This window comes from Rattus rattus, chromosome 3 (assembly GCF_011064425.1).
Source record: "Rattus rattus isolate New Zealand chromosome 3, Rrattus_CSIRO_v1, whole genome shotgun sequence".
Taxonomy (NCBI): domain Eukaryota; kingdom Metazoa; phylum Chordata; class Mammalia; order Rodentia; family Muridae; genus Rattus; species Rattus rattus.
The window spans coordinates 43583419-43603273 of record NC_046156.1 but is presented as its reverse complement, the minus strand read 5'-3'; the positions used below and the strand labels follow the sequence as shown (position 1 = coordinate 43603273).

General features: G+C 42.1%; 1 protein-coding gene across 1 annotated transcript; it reads right to left on the bottom strand.

The window, feature by feature from the left end:
- Vcam1 (vascular cell adhesion molecule 1) lies at positions 1-19253 on the bottom strand. Its single transcript, XM_032897437.1, has 9 exons — positions 19099-19253; positions 18360-18635; positions 15827-16147; positions 14272-14538; positions 10244-10519; positions 6728-7048; positions 5345-5611; positions 3429-3695; positions 1-334 (listed from the first exon to the last, which is right to left on the bottom strand). The coding sequence occupies exons 1-9, from the start codon at positions 19160-19162 to the stop codon at positions 174-176; spliced, it is 2220 nt and encodes a 739-aa protein (XP_032753328.1). The 5' UTR covers positions 19163-19253; the 3' UTR covers positions 1-173.
- Between the last annotated feature and the right edge of the window lie 602 nt (positions 19254-19855).

Genomic DNA, 19855 nt, shown 5'->3' with positions numbered 1-19855 from the left:
CTTGCACTCAGCAAGGGATCAAGTGGCCACTTCTTTTCCTTCTTTGCCAAGAAGGGTTCTGGGAAGTCTGAATGCATAGCTTGGTTTGTGGAGGGGGAACGGTGCTGCAATAAAGAGTATGAAGGGTCCGGGGTTTATAAATAATGTCTTTTCTCCAACAGCTCAGACGTTAGCTACACTTTTGACTTCTGTGCCTCCACCAGACTGTACGATCCTTTCATGTTGGCTTTTCTTGCAAAGTAAATGATCATCCCGATGGCGGGTATTACCAAGGAGGATGCAAAGTAGAGTGCAAGGAGTTCGGGGGAAAAATAGTCCTTGTTATTTTCTTTTCCTGGAAAATCAGCAAATGGATGCAATTAATGTCTAGCACAAAGGGAAATAATTCAACCACAGTGTGTGTTTGATTGTAACAGTACAACTAGTTCTTCAGAAGAGGCAGTAAAAGCTGTGCTGAGGACCATCGAGACTCATATAACACATTTCTTTTTTTTCCTGAAATATCCAAATAAGCAGCTTTTGGTTGCTATGCTCAGGATGGGTACAGAGATGACAGTTTTTGACTCTACAAACTTGGATTTTAAAAGATTGTTTTGGGTGCCGAAAGGAAGGGGTAGCACACATTTTAGTGACCTGTTTTATAAGAGTAGAAATCTGAAATAACCCTGCGACACTGATAGTCATGAACAGCAATGCCCAACGAGTTCTATAAGACAGTCTATGTAACACTCAGTGTGGGCATTAAGGTTAAACACAGAGCATTCTTGTCAGTGTTGCCTGGATGTGCTTGTGCGCTGTGCTCTGAGTGGCTAAAGCAAAAGTATCTTTATATGATTACTCCCCTCCAGCATCAACAACTTCTCTTCATTTACTGATGGTCTTTGGGTATTTCACTTAAGTAAATGTCGTAGTTACATTCTCTGACCTACACCTAAACTGGAGTATGTAAATTGATACTCACTCCACCATTCCTTCAAAGTCCAACCAGCACAACTTCTTATCCCCCTCATAGCTTGTAATTCAATATTTGACCGAGCAATTATCTGGTTTCCTCCCCTGACTGCAAACTCTGTAAAGACAGCTGTGTTTATAGAAGGTGCCTCACAACTACCCAGCACTTCAGACACGTCGGCACTCCGGATAGTCCCAAAATATTATTTGAGCACCAAAAAAGTGTTTGCCTTTCTAAATCTTATAATTTTGCTACATGGTCATAAATCGAGTACTGAAAAGGACAATATATAAACAGTTTAAAATCTTTTCAGAGAACACATGAGAATAGCAACACCTCATGCAACATCCAAGCTGCATAAAAACATCTCCAGAGAGCCTGGCATTCTCCCAAGACTTGCCTCTGTTTTTTTGCACCCCACAGTGTGGCCTCACAGTTACATTTCACTAAGTGGAAGGGTGTGCTGTCTGAGTCTGGGCAGGGATTAGAGATCTGATCTGAAGCACATTTACAACTCCTTCCAGAGCTTTCAAAACACAGAAAGTCATTCAAGTAGAAAAGACTCGTTAGCATCTCATGAGTGAATTGTTTCAAATTACTGAAGGATAAAAACGATGCTTCACCTTGGGCATCATGATAATGACCTCATTTCTCTGCTTTCCTTTGATAGAATTGATCGAAGGGTAATGTTTTAATGGGACACTTATCATAATTGTGGTTACTCATCAATATTGATGTCAAACTAGGAAGAAGTATTTCTGCTATTGTTTTCTTTTCAATTTAATTATTATCTTTGCCTTTCAGTTTGTCCCTCAGACATCTGTCAGAAACTCAAAATCGATCCAGTTGCTAGGACAATGTCCCAACACATTTTTTCCTATTAATTATATAAACTTTGAAAGTTTTAACGATTCCTGATCATTTGCATCGATGGGATGCATTTAAGCCAAAACCAAACAAGACAACAAACATAAACATTCAGCTAAGAAATACAAAGAAAAACCAGTTTAAACTATCGAGCAGGGGGGAGGGGAGGCCAACTCTGGGTCTTTTCATATGCAGTTATTTGAAATCATCTTCATATTGGGAGCATAGATGTCTGGCTGGGTGACTAATATGTTTTCATTGTTCATTTAAAAGATAAATTAAAGGTGACAAATACATAAGAAATTAATTAAGCAATTAGAAAAGACAATGTGGGAAGGGACAGTTTTTATGCTCTTGAGGAGGATGACAAAAATCTTAGAAGTGCAATTTCCTGGGGCCAGGCTAAATTAGAGCTGGCCAGAGGAGGACATATCTCAGCCTATGCATAATTGAGATCTCGGTCCATCTCACCGGAGGCAATGGCTGCACCACTGTGTCATACCCAGTGACGTGATGGGAGCTACTGTTCCGCTCTTTGAATTCATGGTAGCCTCCTTGGCCAGATTGTTTTCAGAACAATCACCACGAGTGGGAGACTAGAAGTTTGACATGTAATTATGATATTTCCCTCTCCTTTAACATTTCTAAGTAGATGTATTTGCTCTGATTTGAGGAGGTGCTATGAGAACAGAAAAGCAGTGTATGCTAAGGTCTGTCATCTTGAAGAACGTGGCTAGTACAGTGTGTATGTGTTTCCTCACGCCTGTTCAGATTTTCTCTGCACTGACGTGTGACTCGTTAACTCTCATGGTCAAGGCCAGCCTTCTTCAGAGTTGGCATTCATTAGCAGGGTTGCTTCCTCTACCCGACTGGATTTCAGCATACAACAGCTCTTTGGTGTGCAAAGGGGCCAAGGCTCATTAGTCAAGGCTAGCATCAATAAAATTAGCAGGCACTCCCAAGAGAGAACGGGAAAGTAAGGAGTGCCATTATGTGTCCGTGGGTGAGGGGCACTGTGCCCCCTTCCTCTGCATCAGGTTAAAGTCGGACAGCTGGGGCATGGATTTCAAAGGGAGCTCTTGTGGAATCTAGAGATCCTGCCTCGGATCCAGGCCACTCTCCCCAATTAGCATCCTCACAAACGAGCCATGCCGAAAATACACGCAGTTTTTCTGTACTCTGAAAGCAGAACTTCTTCTCACTGGGGAGCAAGGTCTGCAGAGGACAGTTCATCTGCTATGCCCGCCCCAATTCCTTAGTTTCCTTTCACCCCAGGGGAAACGTTGTAAAATATGTCGTTAAACTCTTAGCAAATCTAAGACCACAGAGACCAATGATGAATTGGCAACTTCGGGGAAAAAAAAATAACAAATGGGAATTCCACATCAATGATGATTAATGTCCACTTCCTGGCTAAACGTGATAGGATAGAACAGCTGTGTCTGATTATTTCGAGACGCGTTTAAGAAACAAGCAGTCAGCGCGGACAGAATTCAGTCTCATTTTACCAACCGCACCTAACAGTAGAAACTTGTTACTCTCCTTGGAAACTTGGAATCATTTTAAAAATAAATTAAGAAGAAAAAAAAAGCAAACACCGAAAGCTAACCTTTCACATCAAGTGTTAAACTTCGCAACTGCGAGCCGACTTCGGTTTTCGATTCACACTCGTATACTCCGGCATCCTGCAGCTGTGCCTTGCGGATGGTGTACGAGCCATTAACAGACTTTAGCACCAGGTCTCCTGTCTTGGCTTTCTTTTTCAGAATTATCCATATTTCGGGCACACTTCCACAAGTACAGGAGATAATGACAGTGTCTCCCTCTTTGACGCTCTTAGATGGGAAGACTGTAAGCTGTATGTCCTTCGAAGAGCCTGAAGAGAGAATGGACAGTTGGTGCATGCGGGAGGGGTACAGCAATCCCATGCTGCCTGAAAACGTTGGCAGCCATGGCCAAGCTGTTTGCGAGGCTTTCTGCATGAGCTGGAAGGAAGGAAGGCAAGCACAGAAGCCGGGCATTGGACCAATTCTCAACGATAATATTGTAAGCAAGAGAAGGCATATCTCAGGCTTCCTTTCTACCCTTAGGATGAATCTTTATCCAGGCAAAGACAAAAATTAGGTATTTAATAAATAGTTGTAGAATTCAAATATCAAAAAAGAACTTTAGTTTTTATTTAAAAAAAAAAAAAACCACATTGTTCACTGAAGTTTCCTTGAAGTGTAAACGCCTTATGAGCTAGGTGTTCCCTGACCAGGAAATATTAGGATATATAGAGATTATTTTTCCTTTTACTGTCTTTAAGAACATAGTGATTAATTTTCAAATTTCCGGCTGATCTCTCCTGAGAGATAGAACATTTCTGTAAGGGCAAAAACCTTAGAGGGAAACATCCTTAGTCTGTTTTATAAACACTTGCTTAAGACCTTGTCACACTGATGCTCCTGCCCCAAGGCCACAGGGCCGTGACATCCACACTTAGGTTTCCTTTTCTCTCAGATGGTCACACTGTGTCACCCGGACAGACCTGAGAGTCTCCTAAAGGCTTTCCTTGAGATTATGTGGTACCCTTCCCTGGTTCTTCTTTTGAATTACAGACCTCAGAGAACCGAGGCAGCAGGAACAACAAACTCCAGCATTTGCCTTAACAGGAATAATGGAAGCTGATGCAGGAGAGTGCCACCCTGGTCCCCCCAAAGAAAAAGCACGGGGTGGAGGGGCAATGCAAGTTGGTGGCTTGCATAATTTTGTCCATGAAACCATATGGTTTCTATGTGCCAACCAGAAACTGTTGTGTTTTCCATCTTGGGTCTTTCTCCTGGAGAAGGGAGAGCTATATCTGTATTCACCCCAGTGGTTCTCAGCAGTAGGTTGAGAGGCCAGAGGGCATGGTTACTGTGACCCTTAATCTCAGAGTTTTCAAATGGTGCCCTCTTGGGCCTCTAAGCAAATCCTAGGCAGCTTCTGGGAAGTTGCTTCTTAGGATCCTGTTCAGCCGAATATGATAGTCTTAACCCTAAGTAATTTCCTACCCTTGTTTCTCCACCAAAACCATGATTCCTGAGAGTCCCCGAGCTTCCAGTTTAGCTTCCGGAGTGAGCATTTCATTTGATAGGAATAGGATTTTAGGGCAAAAAAAATTGGTCTGAAATGAAAATCCATTCCAGGAGCAGTGTGGAACTGCCTTGATAATTAATTAATTTTTAATTTTGTAATTTTGCACATAAATGCAGTTTTGGAATAAAGGTTTTACTTTTCTTTCTTTTCAAGGCTTATTTTTTTTTATTAAGTTATGTTTATTTGTGTGCGTCTGTGTACATGCGGGGTGCAGTGCCCATGGAAGCAAGGACCCCCTGGAGGTGGACAGTTGTGAGTGTCCTGATGTGAGGACTGTGAACAGAACCAAAGTCATCTGTAAGAGCAGTAGGCCCTTCTTATGGCTAGGCCGTCTCTCTGCCCCCAAAGGCTTTCTTTTCAAAGGGGATCTTGTTCACCATCAGTAACTCAATAGGAAATGCTCACCTTGGATAATCAGTTCAACTGATTTTTTGCTAATTCCAGCCTCATTAATCCCTTCACATACATAAATGCCGGAATCTTCCATTTTTGTAGCCATGAAGGAGAGTGTTGTATTTTGAGAAAGAGGCTGCAGTTCCCCGTTCTTTAGCTGTCTGCTCCACAGGATTTTGGGAGCTGGAAAACCATCACTTGAGCAGGTCAGGTTCACAGGACTGCCCTCCTCTGGGACAGGAGAGGGGCTAACCCAGATGGTGGGTTCCTTCGGAGCAACTGAAAAGCAAAGAACACTTAGCTTGAATCTCTTATGCCCTGAATTCCCCGTCTAGACAATGTTGTAAAACCAGGCAAACGACTCTGGGTTAGCATGGTCTATACACTGTGATAGCCAGCCCAGGATGTTTCTGGGGAGGAGACACAAGGGGAGTTAGAATAGAGATGAAATGTGGATATTTTCAAATGGCAGAAAGATCTGTAGAACTCTCTTAATGTTAAAGCACAGAGAATCAAGTATAGTGCAGTGTTTGGGTGAAATGGTGATTAGAAGTCTCTGCATGACCCATGGAGAAGAAACAGGATAAAACAGGATTAACTCTATTAAGAAAGAGAAGAGAATCAGAAACACACACACACCACGAGAAAGAGGGAGAAGAGGAGAGGGAGGAGGGGAGAGGGAGGGAGAGGGAGAGGGAGAGGGAGAGGGAGAGGAGGGAGAGGGAGAGGGAGAGGGAGGGGAGGGAGAGGGAGAGGAGAGGGAGAGGGAGAGGAGAGGGAGAGGGAGAGGGAGGGAGAGGGAGAGGGAGGGGAGAGACAGAGGAAGGACATTAATGGTATGCATGGCCTAAGCATGAGGCATTGGAATATCCCCTGTGAATAAGAAAAGCCCATTTGCGACCCCTTGAACCTGGGTTGATCATTTGATCAATGGGATGTAAATGACGTGACATGGGGGTGGAGGGATGGATACTCCTGACATAGACCTTTATGAAGTTCTTTCATCCCCGCCTTTCTCAGCTGTGTTCTGGCAAGTAAATCAAGACTACCTTCCCTGAGGATTACAGCACACTGAGAAATGACAGGTGGAACCATGTTAACTGACACGTCTGTGACAAGCCAGCTGCTGGCTTGCCTGAAGATGCTTGAATTGACCTGAGGATGAGTCTCTGCCTGGATGACCCATTCCTGAATGCCAGTGCACAGAATCATACATAAATAAATAGTTTGGTTTACATTATGGAGAATGATTTTTATTGTAATCACTATTATCTTGATTCGTTTTTTTTTTCTGTTTCACAGAGGTTTTGATTGTTAACCTTCTGTTAACTATTAGCTGGTGAATACAGTAAAGAAGTCCATATTCTATTGTACCCGCCCCATGTGTGCACTTACCATTGACATAAAGCGTCTGTGTACTCTGCCTTTGTTTGGGTTCAGACTCCAGTTGACTGCTGTGTAACTTAGCGAGGCAAACAAGAGCTTTCCCGGTGTCTTCAGCAGTGGGGATGAAGGTCATTTCCAAACTTTTGGTCTCTAGAGACTTTGTGCCAATTTCCTCCCTTAAAAATTTATTCAACAGTGTAGTCTCCCCCTTCAGTAGTTCAATCTCCAGATGGTCAAAGGGGTACACATTAGGGACTGTGCAGTTGACAGTGACAGGTCTCCCGTGTACAAGTGGTCCACTTATTTCAATTTCTGGGTCTTCAGGGAATGCTGCAGATATCAAGCAAAAATAATATTAATATATGCTATTCAAGGGACTATAGAGCCAGATCCTATTAAATGCAAAGGTCTCAAAATGTCAGCTTTTGATGAGCTGGGAATAGCATGGTCTCAAGTAGTAAATAACACTATTAAGTAGAACTATGCAATTATAATAATAATCAAAATGATAGAAACGAAATACTTAACATTTTAAGTCAAGGAGAAATAAATCCTTCTACTCCTTAGTTTTCTCTTATAACAATGCTGTCTTGCCTATTATTTTCTACGGACACAATGGCTTTGGCCGTCTTATTAATTAACCACATAATTTAAATATTTTAAATATTTGTCATAAACATATTGACAACTAAATATAAACTAATCCCCTCAGCCTTCATTATCTCCTTTTTCTGAGCAGCCTGATTAAAATGGTTATTGTGTAACTTGTTTCATAGCTAGAAAAAGAAACTTACAGGGACAAACAAGACTTTCTCTAATAGATCAGAACTAGTCAAAGTCTGTCCCTATGAGCTATGAGTCTTGGCTATACAGTTTGTCCAATATCAAATGAGCCTTAATGCAATTCTCAGTTTAGTTAGTTTATCAAAATCTGTACAGTTTGCTTTATGACTAAACTTAGGCAAGAAGTTTTAAATACTTTTCACATTCTTTCTTAAAGACAGGGGCTCACTTTTTAGTCCTGGCTGACCTAGAGTATCTATGTAGACTAGGCTGGCCTCAAACTCACAGGGATCTGCCTACCTCTGCCGCCTTATAAGGTAATTCCTATAATTAACTGACAGCCAGGCACGGTGGCACACATCTTTGATCCCAGCACTTGGGAGGCAAAGGCGGGTGGATCTCTGTGTTCGAGGCCAGCCTGGCCCACAGAGTGAGTTCCAGGACAGCCAGGGATACACGGGGAAAACTTATCTCAAAAAATAAAGAAATTACTTAATACCATATGTTTTCGTTCATGTGTGGAACCCGAGTTTAGATTTTAAATTATTTACATATATACATTGATGTGTAGGTGCTTGCAGGTCATTGGACTAAGGAGGGTCAGGGGAGGGGACGACATCTTAAGGGATGAGGGAAATAGAAAGGGTAATAGAACACATTCAGTAGGAAAGAAGAAGAGGAAGCTGTCCGGGGGCAGGGAGGGAGGCAGGTAGAGAGGAGACAGCATGAGAGGGCAACGGGACATGGGAACAGAGGAGAAAGCATAATGACATGGAGATCTGATGGTGCCACAATCAGGCACTTCTTTGTATGCTAACTTTAACCACCAATAAGAAGGTGTAAAAGAACTATCCAACCATATTATTTAAAGTCTGAGTACTTATTCTTTCATCTATCTATATAGCATTTATAACATATTCTCTGTACATTAACAAAGATGACACTAAAATAATTATCAAGGTAAAAGTTATACAAAACAGAACAAAAACCCGAAAACCAAAACTAAGCTTTTTTTTTTTCATTCCTGCCTTAAGTAAAACCTGTTAAAGTGGTGGATTTTGAAACAGCCACATTGCAATAAGCTGTCATGATCTTGGGAATGTGCCTACACAAGCAGAGCCTGGAGCCTGGGTAACATGATAAAGCAATAAAATTTACACTCCTTTTGAGAGATTTAAATCTCTTAATGGGCAGTCTTATTCTGAACAAAATCCTGAAGGCCAACACAAGTTTGGGTAGGGATTTAGATGGAAAAGCTTTACAATATGTTCTCTGTGATTGGGTGAACAAAACTGGGCATCACCACCCTCTCCACAAAAATAACTTCACGGTCACGTGGTCACGGTCACGTGGTCACGGTCACGTGGTCACGGTCACGTGGTCACGGTCACGTGGTCACGGTCACGTGGTCACGGTCACGTGGTCGCACGTGTTTCTTTCTGCACTCAGGGTAGGCTGAGGGATTCCAGCAAGTCATAGAGACTGGGGGGTTGAAAAGGATTTCTGTTAAGGTGATAAAAACGGAAGGGACAAGAAAACACGTGCCACTTGTTCACTGGGTAGATCAGCTGAAAAGCTGTTGCTGTTGGCACTTGTTTCTGCCTCAGCTCCGCATACAGACCGTCTCATACTCAGACCAAGTAAAACCTGTCCTTTTCTGTGTGTTTCCGGCACTCTGATGTTTCCCATTGTCCCCTACTCCGGAATCCTACAGATCAGCTTCTCAAATCTGCCTTAAAGCATTCGACTTCTTCCCCAAATTCTCTCTTCCCCCTGCTACCTTCCTCCCAACCCCACAGTCCTCCATTCTTTCTTCTTTTATAAAAAAAAATCATAATATCTAACATATGTTTAATTTAAAATAACATATTTATAAATATGGACTATTATATATAGTAATATCATAAATTATTATATGTATATATATATACAATAAAAGAAGCATGACTACTTGGGAAGAGGAAGGGGACAGTGGTAGAAGGAAAAGGGATAAGTCACAGTTGCGGGTGAATAGGAAGAAATCACAGTGGCCCATTATTTTCCATTCTATTAAAAAATAATAAATACTGTACACAGTAAAACTATCTTCCAAAAATGAAGGAGAAATGAAGACTTTTTAAGTGGTAATAAAAAGCAAACAAAGCAAAGCAAACAAAAACCAACCAACCAACCAAACAGACAAACAAACCCCAAAATAAACAAACAAACAAACAAAAAACCTCAGTAGGCTGGCAGGCTGGGGCCACAGCTCTACTGCAGGGCACTGGCCACACATTCGCAAAGCCGTTGGTTCCATGTGTACCGTCTCAAAACAAAATAGAGTGAAATAAAAAGGCAGACTTAGGCCTCACCCACAATTTGAATAGCTGAGGCAGTCACCCGTCACGTAGTAATTATCTGAACGGGCACAGTTCCCCGGCTGCTCTCACCCGTCACCTCCATACGCCCTATGTATGTGTGCAAGGGGAGAGAAGCAGAGCGTGGAGTAAGGTCAAGCGCACGAGGCAGAGATTAGGCCCAGTCACGCATGTGTGCACGCCGTAAACATATGTCACATATACTGAAGAGCTGGGCCAACTGTATTGCATCAAACTACGTTCAGAGATCTAGGGATGATTTACAATGCCAAATCTCTCTCTACACAAATGGCTATCATTACAGATTAGCATTCTTTTTCTTCCAGAAAAAAAGCCAGAGGAAAGGGAAACCATCAGAGAGTCACCGACTTCGGAAAGCACTTACAGTAGACCTCCACTTGGATTGTCTTCTCCACTTTCCTTCGCTGACAGGTCACAGTGCACAGGTAAGAGTGCTCATCCTCAACACTCACAGGGCTCAGCGTCAGTGTGGATGTAGCCCCTTCATCCCTCACCTCCCCATTGAGAGGGCTGTCTGTCTGGGTTCTCCAAGAAAAGGAGGGAGAGTCACAGCCAACAGCAGCACATGTCAGAACAACGGAATCCCCAACCTGTGCAGCCACCTGAGATCCAGGGGAGATGTCAACAGTAAATGGTTTCTCTGGAGGGGGGGAAAAAAAGAAGAGAGAACAAGATGAACAACAGATAAGATTCTTTTCTTATTGCATCATATTGCCATATTCAATGTTTATCTTTCTTGATCTCTATTCATTGACTATCTGTGCCAAGAAGAAATTACTTCTTTCTATCTTGGGGCCATCTCGGGAATAAGACCACATCTTTTAAGAATAAACCCGTGCTGTTCTATTGAGTCAGGCTATCAGAATAAGCGCAGATAACAATTTGTAAAGAATGTGGTTGCTGGCTCCAGCCGCGTATGTAGCAGAGGATGGCCTTGTGGGACGTCAATGGGAGGAGAGGCCCTTGGTCCTGGGAAAAGCCAGGGAGGGGAAACAAGAGGGAGTGGGTGGGGGGCACCTTAATAGAAGCAGGGGGAAGGGCTTTGGGTTGGAGGTTTCCAGAGGGGAAACCAGAAAAGGGTATAACATTTGAAGTATAAATAAATAAAATATGCAATAAAAAAAGAATGTGGTTGGCATCTTTTCAGGAAGATAACCCACCCTTTGCTCTCCACGGTTCCTCAAGATCTCAAATCGTCCCCTGGTTTTTGTCAAAAACCGCACATTCGATGTCATATGCCTGCTCACTCAATTCTCAAAACAATTCGTTACCCAGGACTCTTGTTTCTTTTCTACCTTCTCATGCTTCTGCTCCTGTGCTTTCCCCTTCTCTCCTTCAATCTCCTCATCCTATCTCTCCTTTAAGACATTTAGGCTCAGAAATGCTAAATGGCTTAGGCTAAATTTGCAAGCCTAATAATGGAAACTTGATGTGAGATGGATCTGCCTAGAGATCCTAGCTTTCCTGTTCCTAGACAACTAAATTAAGTTATCCTCATTTAAAGATAAAATGAAATCTTAAAGGATTTCAGGGGAAACTGCACCAAAATGTCCACTAATTAGATGCACTATACGGAAGGAACCGTGAATAGTCAAGCATCCTCCCATGGGCCCTCCTTGTTATTTAGCTTCCTTGGGTCTGTGGATTGTAGTGTGGGTATTCTGTACTTTATGGCTAATATTAACTTATAAGTGAGTACATACTATGCAAAACCTCCAATCAAAGAACATACACAGGCTGAACCTACCCCCCCCAACACATATGTAGCAGTTGTGCAGTCTGGTCTTCATTCAGGTTCCCCAAAAACTGGAGCAGGGGCTGGCTCTGACCCTGTTGCCTGCCTATGAAACTTATTCCCCTGACTGGGGTGCCTTGTCTGGCCTCAGTGGGAGAGGATGTAGCCAGTCCTGTAGTGACTTGACATGCCTGTGTGGGTTGGTACCCAGGGGTCCCTCCCCCTTATCAGAAGAGACAAGAAGGGAGATGGAGGGAGGGGTATGTGAGGGGGACAAGGAGGAGAGGGGTGGGCTGCAATTGGAATGTAAAGTGAAAGATTAATTAATTAATTAATGAAAAACATTCACATATATCTATATATTGGAGTTTCAATATAAAGTAGTATCTTTGACAGTCATACAAAGTCACACTGTAAACAAAATAAAGGTGGCATCAAATATGTTTGGTGCATTATCAAAATACTTTATAGCCATTCAGGGTAGAAAGCTGAGTGATCAAGTGTCCAAAGTGTTTTATAGCTTCTAGAAACTTAGACAGACTTGGATGAAATGACATGTTTTGAGAGAAAGAATTCTAAATTTTGATGTTACTCCTCTAGAAATCCTGGGAGTGGCTGAGCAACTCTGCAAGTGACAAAGGAAACCCCAAAGAAAATCAGTAGAGTGTTCTAGCAAGCTGGAGACAGACAGAAATCTCGGCACACATTCTCCATTTTGCATGGTTCTTTTCTGTGCCAGAAAATGTGGCTTTTCTCATTGTAGTTTGTGTAATTGGTGGCATTGTAGCATTTTTCCAAAGATGTCCTCAAATTATCCCCAAATGCATTAATATGCCATTATATTTTCAAAGATATTGTTTAAAACAGTGGCCAAGCTGTCCAAGTTCCGCCGAAGCTACTGTGAGAATGGGGAACTTGGTAGGAGATCCACTTCCTGCCTGCATAGAGGCTGACTGACGTCTACCACTGTGTATGCTTGAAGCTACTGGGCAGAATCCCCTGAAGTGGCTGGAAGGACCTTCTAACTTCAGCATGGACACTCTTGATAGCTCACATGATACCACCCCTTTCCCTGCCTAGAACACATTTTTTCCCCATTTCAAACAGGCCTAATCATTTCAGGATGGAACTATTCCAGGACAGACAGCAAGCCTTCCATACTTTTAGCTTTAAAATATCTTCTCTGAAAGGACTAAGGGAGCTGAAGGGGTTTGCAACCCCATAGGAAGAACAACAACATCAACCAACCAGACCCAGAGCTTCCAGGGACTAAAACACAACCGAAGAGTACACATGGAGGAACCCATGGCTCCAGCCACATGTGCAGCAGAGGATGGCCTTGTCGGGCATCCATGGGATAGCCTAGTGTAGAGGAATGCCCAGGTGGGGAGGTGGGAGGGAGTGGGTGGGTGAGCACCCTCATAGAAGCAGGGGGAAAGGGGATAACACTTGAAATGTAAATACATAAAATATCCAATAAAAATATCTTGTCTGTTCATATGAGAAGAGCAGTCACTCACCTGAATTAAGTAACTGATGGTGTCTGAATTCTAGTTTCTTAATCATCTAAACTTAAAACCCATGTTTTCATAGGTTAGAAAAGAATGTGTTCGCCATACTTACAGTTCATGCTTTCATTTAGCAAATGTTCACTAAACATTCTGTATCAGCCATTAATCCATTCAAAGTCACAAACACAAACACAAGGAGTTCCTGACTTTCTGAGTTTAAGAACCTCACAGTTTAATGGAAAAATTCAAATACATACTTTTTTGTGCTCTTATTAAAATGTATGCTTTGATTTATTCATTCTATATTGTATAAATTTACCAAAATATCACACCATACCCAATGTATGCATGTAGTTTTGATTGGTCAATTATTTTAAATTAATTTTTAGAAATAGAGAAAATTAGCTACAATTGAAAAAGTATAGGATTTTGAATTAAGAACAGCCTATAAATGAAACTAAGAGTCATTTAACCCTAGGCAAATGATGAATTCTATTGCACCTGAGGTTTTCAACTATCTCACAGAGCATGGTAAAGACAGAGACAATATAGGAAGTAGAAACTTTTGGCAAACATTAGGTTATAGTCAATTGATGACCATTAGTAATCTGAGACTTCATTCTCCCATCTGCAAAATGGATAGAAAATACCTTTTAGATATTTCTTGGAGGCTGTGGATAGCTTATATAAAATGCCAGAAGTACACCTGATGTTTAAGAAAATCTTGAAAAATCCCAAATGAAAATTTATATTTGGGAACATCAAGAGAGTTGGTTGGAAAGGAAGTTAGGTCATAGCGAATCATTTTGAGGCAGGGTGGTCAAGATTACGTAATTTTGAACAGGAGCATATATTCGGTAGTAACAAGTATGCGGCGGTGTAATTCCTGAGGATCTGGAGTGAGAAGAGTAGGTGAAGTAGCCTGGGAATGCCAGTATCCATAGGGCAGGAGACAGAGACCAAGCCATGAAATGAGACAACAGTGAAATAACAGGAGCTAGAAAAGACCAGTGTGGAGGTGCTGGAGAAAAGAGTCCCAGAAAGTATGAGGGTGATCCATGTATACACATATGGTGAAGCACATGAATACCAGATGTGCCAACATGCAAATTTATGGAAGGCATTTCATCATTGGCATTGACTCACCTTGAACAATTAATTCCACTTCTGTTTTGTCTTTCCCAACCAGATTCACTCCTTCACACACATAGATTCCAGAATCTTCTATCCTCATAGCAATTAAGGTGAGGGTGGCATTTCCTGAGAGGAGCTGTAGAACTCCATTATCTGATTTCTTGCTCCAGAAAATCTCAGGAGCTGGTAGACCCTCGCTGGAACATGTCATCGTCACAGCAGCACCCTCATGTAGCCTTGTGGAGGGATGTACGGAGATCTCTGTATTCTTGGGGGAGGCTGAAAAGGCAGACCATAGTAAGAGCCATCATCATGAATCAGCATCTCCACCCAATGGCGATGACTTCATTCTTTTCCATGCTGTATTCATGGCCGCCACAAACTTGGCAAAACCGCTCTGCCAATTTGGAGTCAGGAATCACCGAGTCATTACAGAATTAGACTGGCTAATTTCTAACCAGTAAATTATAGTTTTTGATCTTTAGTGTTTTCAGGGAGCCACAGATAGGTAGAAATTAAGAGAAGCCCTCAAAATGAAGGGAAATTAAGGGAAGTCCTTTCGTGTTTTAGCCTCTTAACAACTGAAGTCCTGTGGAGAAATACTTGCCATCCAGGTCAGCTTCAGCACTTATGGAGGGAGACAATCTACCCAGGACCAACCCGTTGCCTTCTGAATATCGTTATTATTGAAAAATTCTCTCACTGAACTGAAATTTTCCTGGAATACGGTGTCATAGTCTAGCATTCTGTTCTTGCAGATAAATGGGTGATGATCTTCTATTACACAACTGACTTTCGATGGCTTAGCTATAGCTCTCTCAAAGGGCTATATTCTGTGAGGAGAAATATCTCCCTTCTTGATTGCTTTCTCAAAAGGTTGTTGAAACCCTTTTCTACCTTATTGTGCTCTGGGTAAATAAAAGTGTGTTTGACACCAATGCTTTTAGATATAGGGCTCAAAGTGGAAGACATTTTAGCTTTAACATGGTGCAATGAGTCCAGTTAGACACAGCTAGTATAGGAAGAAAGCTTCACATTCACCAGCGGTCTCTAGGAAGACAAACCCTAACACCTTCCCACTTATTACATGCGAGCATCCTCTTGTAAACACACACACACACACACACACACACACACACACACACACACACACACACACAGAGAGAGAGAGAGAGAGAGAGAGAGAATAAGAAATCATTTTGTCATTGTTTAGTCTGAGAAATGAATGTTTCAAGGCTTCTTATAAAGTTTTCTAGAACATTGTATCATTTGAGCCTATTCCTCCTATTCAAGCAGATAGTGTTATGATGATTCCTCCTCAATAGATAGGAAAACAGAGGAATTAAACAACCTTAAAGTCTCCCAGCTAACAGGGGGACATGACACTCAAGTGCTCTAAACCCCAAAGCCAGTATCCTGTTCTTTCAATAATATCATCTCCTGGATTAAATGATGCAGTAAAACATATCTCTTGTTAATCTACTACTTGATACATTTATTGTAACAATAAATAACATAATGCATGCCCAAACTCCCACAGACCAGAGATCATTGTACAAGTACTTACTGTAGATTTGTAGTTCTTCGACAGTCTCCCTTTCTTTGGGCATAGAATCAGTTTGGTCAATGTGTAATTTAGCTCGGCAAACAAGAGACTTTCCAATATCCTCAATGACAGGAGTAAAGGTGACTTCCAAACTCTTGGTTTCCAGAGACTTCTTTGCCACCTCTTGTACAAAATCCTGAGTCTTCATGAGACGGTCACCCTTGAACAGTTCTATCTCCAGTCTGTCAATTGGGTAAACATCAGGAGCCAAACACTTGACCATGACCGGCTTCCCAACCTCCAGGGGGCCACTGAATTGAATCTCTGGATCCTTAGGGAATGCTGCAGAGCCAAACAAATGCACAAGTAGGCTTTTGGCTTCTGCTGAGAACACCTCTGACTGTTTTAACACAACAGGAGTCCAAACAAATGTTTTTAATACTGGGCTTAATTCAGCAAAGCTAATTGGTTTAAGTAGCTAGTCATGTTCTGTGGTGAACACAGGAAGCACTCTTTAGAGGCCTTTTCAGTTTTAATTCTGTAACTGTTAAAGAGTGTGTGTTATTAAAGAAAAGAGAAAGAAAGGCCCAATATCTATTTAAACTCATCTATACGTGTAACATAAAAGTTTGCTCTTTTTTGACGATGATCCTGGACAACGGTGACCACAGTTTACAGATACGGAAGAAGCTTGGACATAGTGTGATTGCAGACCCAGCCTTGGTCACGCAGTGAGTCCATGGTGAGGCTGGAAGCAAAGTTCATGCTTTCTGTCACTCACTCTGCACTGAGATTCCAGTGACATCTCACACCCCATTCTCTACTGTTAGTGCAGATACAGTTCCACATTCCAGATGAGAAGCCCAGGGCTCAGAATGGTATCACAAAGAAGTGTTACTATGTAAGGTTGCCTACGAAATGAGAATGACTATAACGGGCTGGCTCTGAATATGAGACCTCTGGCAAGAATTCATCCACCAGAACGACATTCCTATGCAATCTCCCCAGACTGGATCTATTCCCCTAAAAGTCTAACTCAGTGTTTTAATCTGCACTTTACTGAGCCCAACAGGACAATGGGACACACGCCTGCCCTTCCCCCTCCACACACAGACACAGAGTTAATCCTTCTTATTGCATCTGTCATGATGGGAGCTCATTGGTGTCCCAGATCCACAGAATATTACAATCAAATATGGAGTGGAGACTGAACTGTTAAAAGCAACAAGAAACGGGTATTCTTGCAAGGGGTTATGGGAGAGAACAGGCAATATAATTAAATCCAGAAAGGTCCTCACTTCTCTTTTTTAAGTCTCCAACTGCATAGTACTTGTGGGCCAAAGGAACTGGAAATGCTTTATTACCTAAAACCATGGTATTTTAAATTTCCCCTCCAATTATTTATGTCTGTCGCAGGCTTCAGGAAATGTGCCTAGAATTCACACAGTTTAACGACAGGTAATATAAGAACTTGCTACTCTTTCCTGGTATTTATATAACGGGACCTTCCAGGGAGCTCAGAAGGCCGCCTAGACATAAACTACGCATGCACAGCCAGCATAATTGAAAGCAGCCGCCCGGGCTCCTCAGCTGCTTGGGAGGACCAGCTACACAAGGGCCTTGCTGAAATTTCAATTACAGTTAATCGGCAAAGTTGGGCTTGAGCACAGTAGGACGGAACCAAGGTGATTAGAAGAGGAATCAAACAAGATGCTCATGAAGAAATGCCTTATGGGAGTCCCTCTTTTATTTTATTTTTATTTTTGAAAAGCAACACCATCAGTAACCATAGACAAATGATTTCTATGGGGCTCATTTCCCCCAACCTCTCCTTGGTAGTTTTATTTGCCGAGTTGAGGATGATAGTAGGATGCTAGGCTAGTATATGTAATATGGGTGCCTGTTCATATATCCCAGAGACAAATCTAACTTATTAAACAAAAATCCCTTTGAGGAGTAAAAGCAAAGCTTTCTGGCAGCAACAACAAAAACTCCCAAATTTATCTGCGTCCAATGACTGAAATGCTAATTGGACGTTTAATTATGTCTGTGGAGAAGGCTTGCATACCCACAGAGTTCCTGAGTCCGCAAGCAGTTCTTAAGCACCAAGTTGCCCAAGAATAAGTGAATGGAAACTCCCAGAAAGAAGGAGCTCGTCAATCCTTTGGATACATCAGTACATGAGTGTGTAGAAATACAACCAGATGGAAGATTAGAGGTTAAAAAAAAACAAAAAAATCAAAATAAACCTACTAGAACCATTGGGATGTTCACATTTCGGCTAAGAATGGAGCCAAGAAGGTGTGGGCACCATTTGTGTCTGTGTGTGTGTGTGTGTGTGTGTGTGTGTGTGTGTGTGTGTGTAAAACAAGGACACAGAGGTTAAAATTCAGTTTCCTGTTCTCAACTAGCTTCTTCTTTCTTTGGCTTTATTGAAATCATGTATTTTCTAGCTAAGGATCTAAATATTCTTTAAAAGTGTCTATTAAATATAATCATTAAGTTTTTTTTCAAGCAAAATTGAGAGAAATCAAAAGCCCTTTCAGGCACTTACAGTAGATGTCCACTTGGATTCCTCTTTCCAGTTTCCCAGAGTTACATGTTGCTGTGCACAGGTAAGAGTGTTCATTCTCAAAGCTGACAGGGTCCATGGTCAGAACGGACTTGGCCCCCTCTGTCTTCACCTTCCCATTTAGTGGACTGTCTATCTGGGTTCTCCAAGAAAATGATGGCGACTCACAGTCTGTGGTGCTGCAAGTCAGGAGCATGGAGTCTCCAATCTGAGCGAGCGTTTTGTATTCAGGGGAGATCTCGATTTTAAAAGCTTGAGCTGAAAAAGCGAGAGAGAGGGAGAGAGAGGGAGAGAACAAGTTTACCACGGTCTGTCCCATGCTGTGTCCTTTTTCTCTTGTGCAGCAATGCAGTGTCCGAAACACAGCCTGGATTATCTACTTTTTAAACCGTCTCAGACTAACAGCACAGGACAGACCCAAAGCCCAAGAGTTGCTATTGAGGAAGGTGCTGGAATCGTCACCGTGAAGAGGAATGCTCAGTTCTGACTTCGAAGCCCATTGCACAAAGCTGTTTTGTTCCTTTCTCGGTTTGATTTCATTGCCGAGTACAGGAAACTAAAGAGATAGACCTACTACGGATATAATCCAAATTACTCATTTGACAGTGGAAAAGGGTATCAAAAAACATCCGTCTGCAGCTCTGTGAGAATGCTCGCTCTTACAGCAAAACTCTGAGGTACACCAGAAGCTGCAGACGTGGGAAATAGGTCAGGAACTTACAGACTGCAAACAGTATCCAAAGTACCGTTGAGGCTCCGTAGATCGCGACCATCTTCACAGGCATTTCAAGTCTCTGCTTCAAAGCCTTCTTTGTGCCCCACGTGAAAGTGTCTGGGAAAAGTGTTCAGCTCCCAAAGCCAGCCAGGCTGGTGTGAGTGAAATAGAAAGTCTGCTCTTTATAAAGGGTCTTGCTGGAGAGGCGGAGGGAAATCCCTTCAAGGGGAAACCCAGGGCAGAGCCAGGGAAAAAGTTTAACTGACAGCCAGCCAAGTCCCCACGTTAACCCTTTCAGCTGCTTTCAGGGCTGAAGTCATTCTGAGTCCTGGGAAATGCGACACTTCCAAGTACATAAATCTCAGGCTTTTCCTGACCTTCAGCTCCGAAAGGGCTTTTTTTCCTGAAAAGATACAAGGATCATTGCAAAACGAAACTGCCCACTGTGTGTGTGTGTGTGTGTGTGTGTGTGTGTGTGTGTGTGTGTGTGTGTGTGAGACAAAGACAGAGATCACTCAGTAAATAACCACCGACCTTTCTTCATTAAGAAATGCATTTGCCATTTAAAAAATAAAAATTCTCTTTCAACAAGAGGACAAGAAGGAAAATCCTTTAGAATAGGAGACAGTACAACTTCTTATTTTTATAGTCTTATTCATAAGTGTATTTTTTGTCAAAAAATCAACTTGAAATAATTTTCAGAAGTAGTAAATGAAGGGATGTTGATGCAGAACCAGGAAAATTATGTTTTTCTTTTAAGGAT

What these genes read in the sequence shown, in the direction of transcription:
- Vcam1 (XM_032897437.1), bottom strand. Translation starts at nt 19,162, where the DNA reads ATGCCTGTGAAGATGGTCGCGATCTACGGAGCCTCAACGGTACTTTGG. An exon ending in AATCCAAGTGGACATCTACT is followed by an intron (nt 16,148 to 18,359) that starts GTAAGTGCCTGA and finishes TTGGCTCTGCAG; the next exon opens with CATTCCCTAAGGATCCAGAG. An exon ending in AGTGGAATTAATTGTTCAAG is followed by an intron (nt 10,520 to 14,271) that starts GTGAGTCAATGC and finishes CCCCCCCTCCAG; the next exon opens with AGAAACCATTTACTGTTGAC.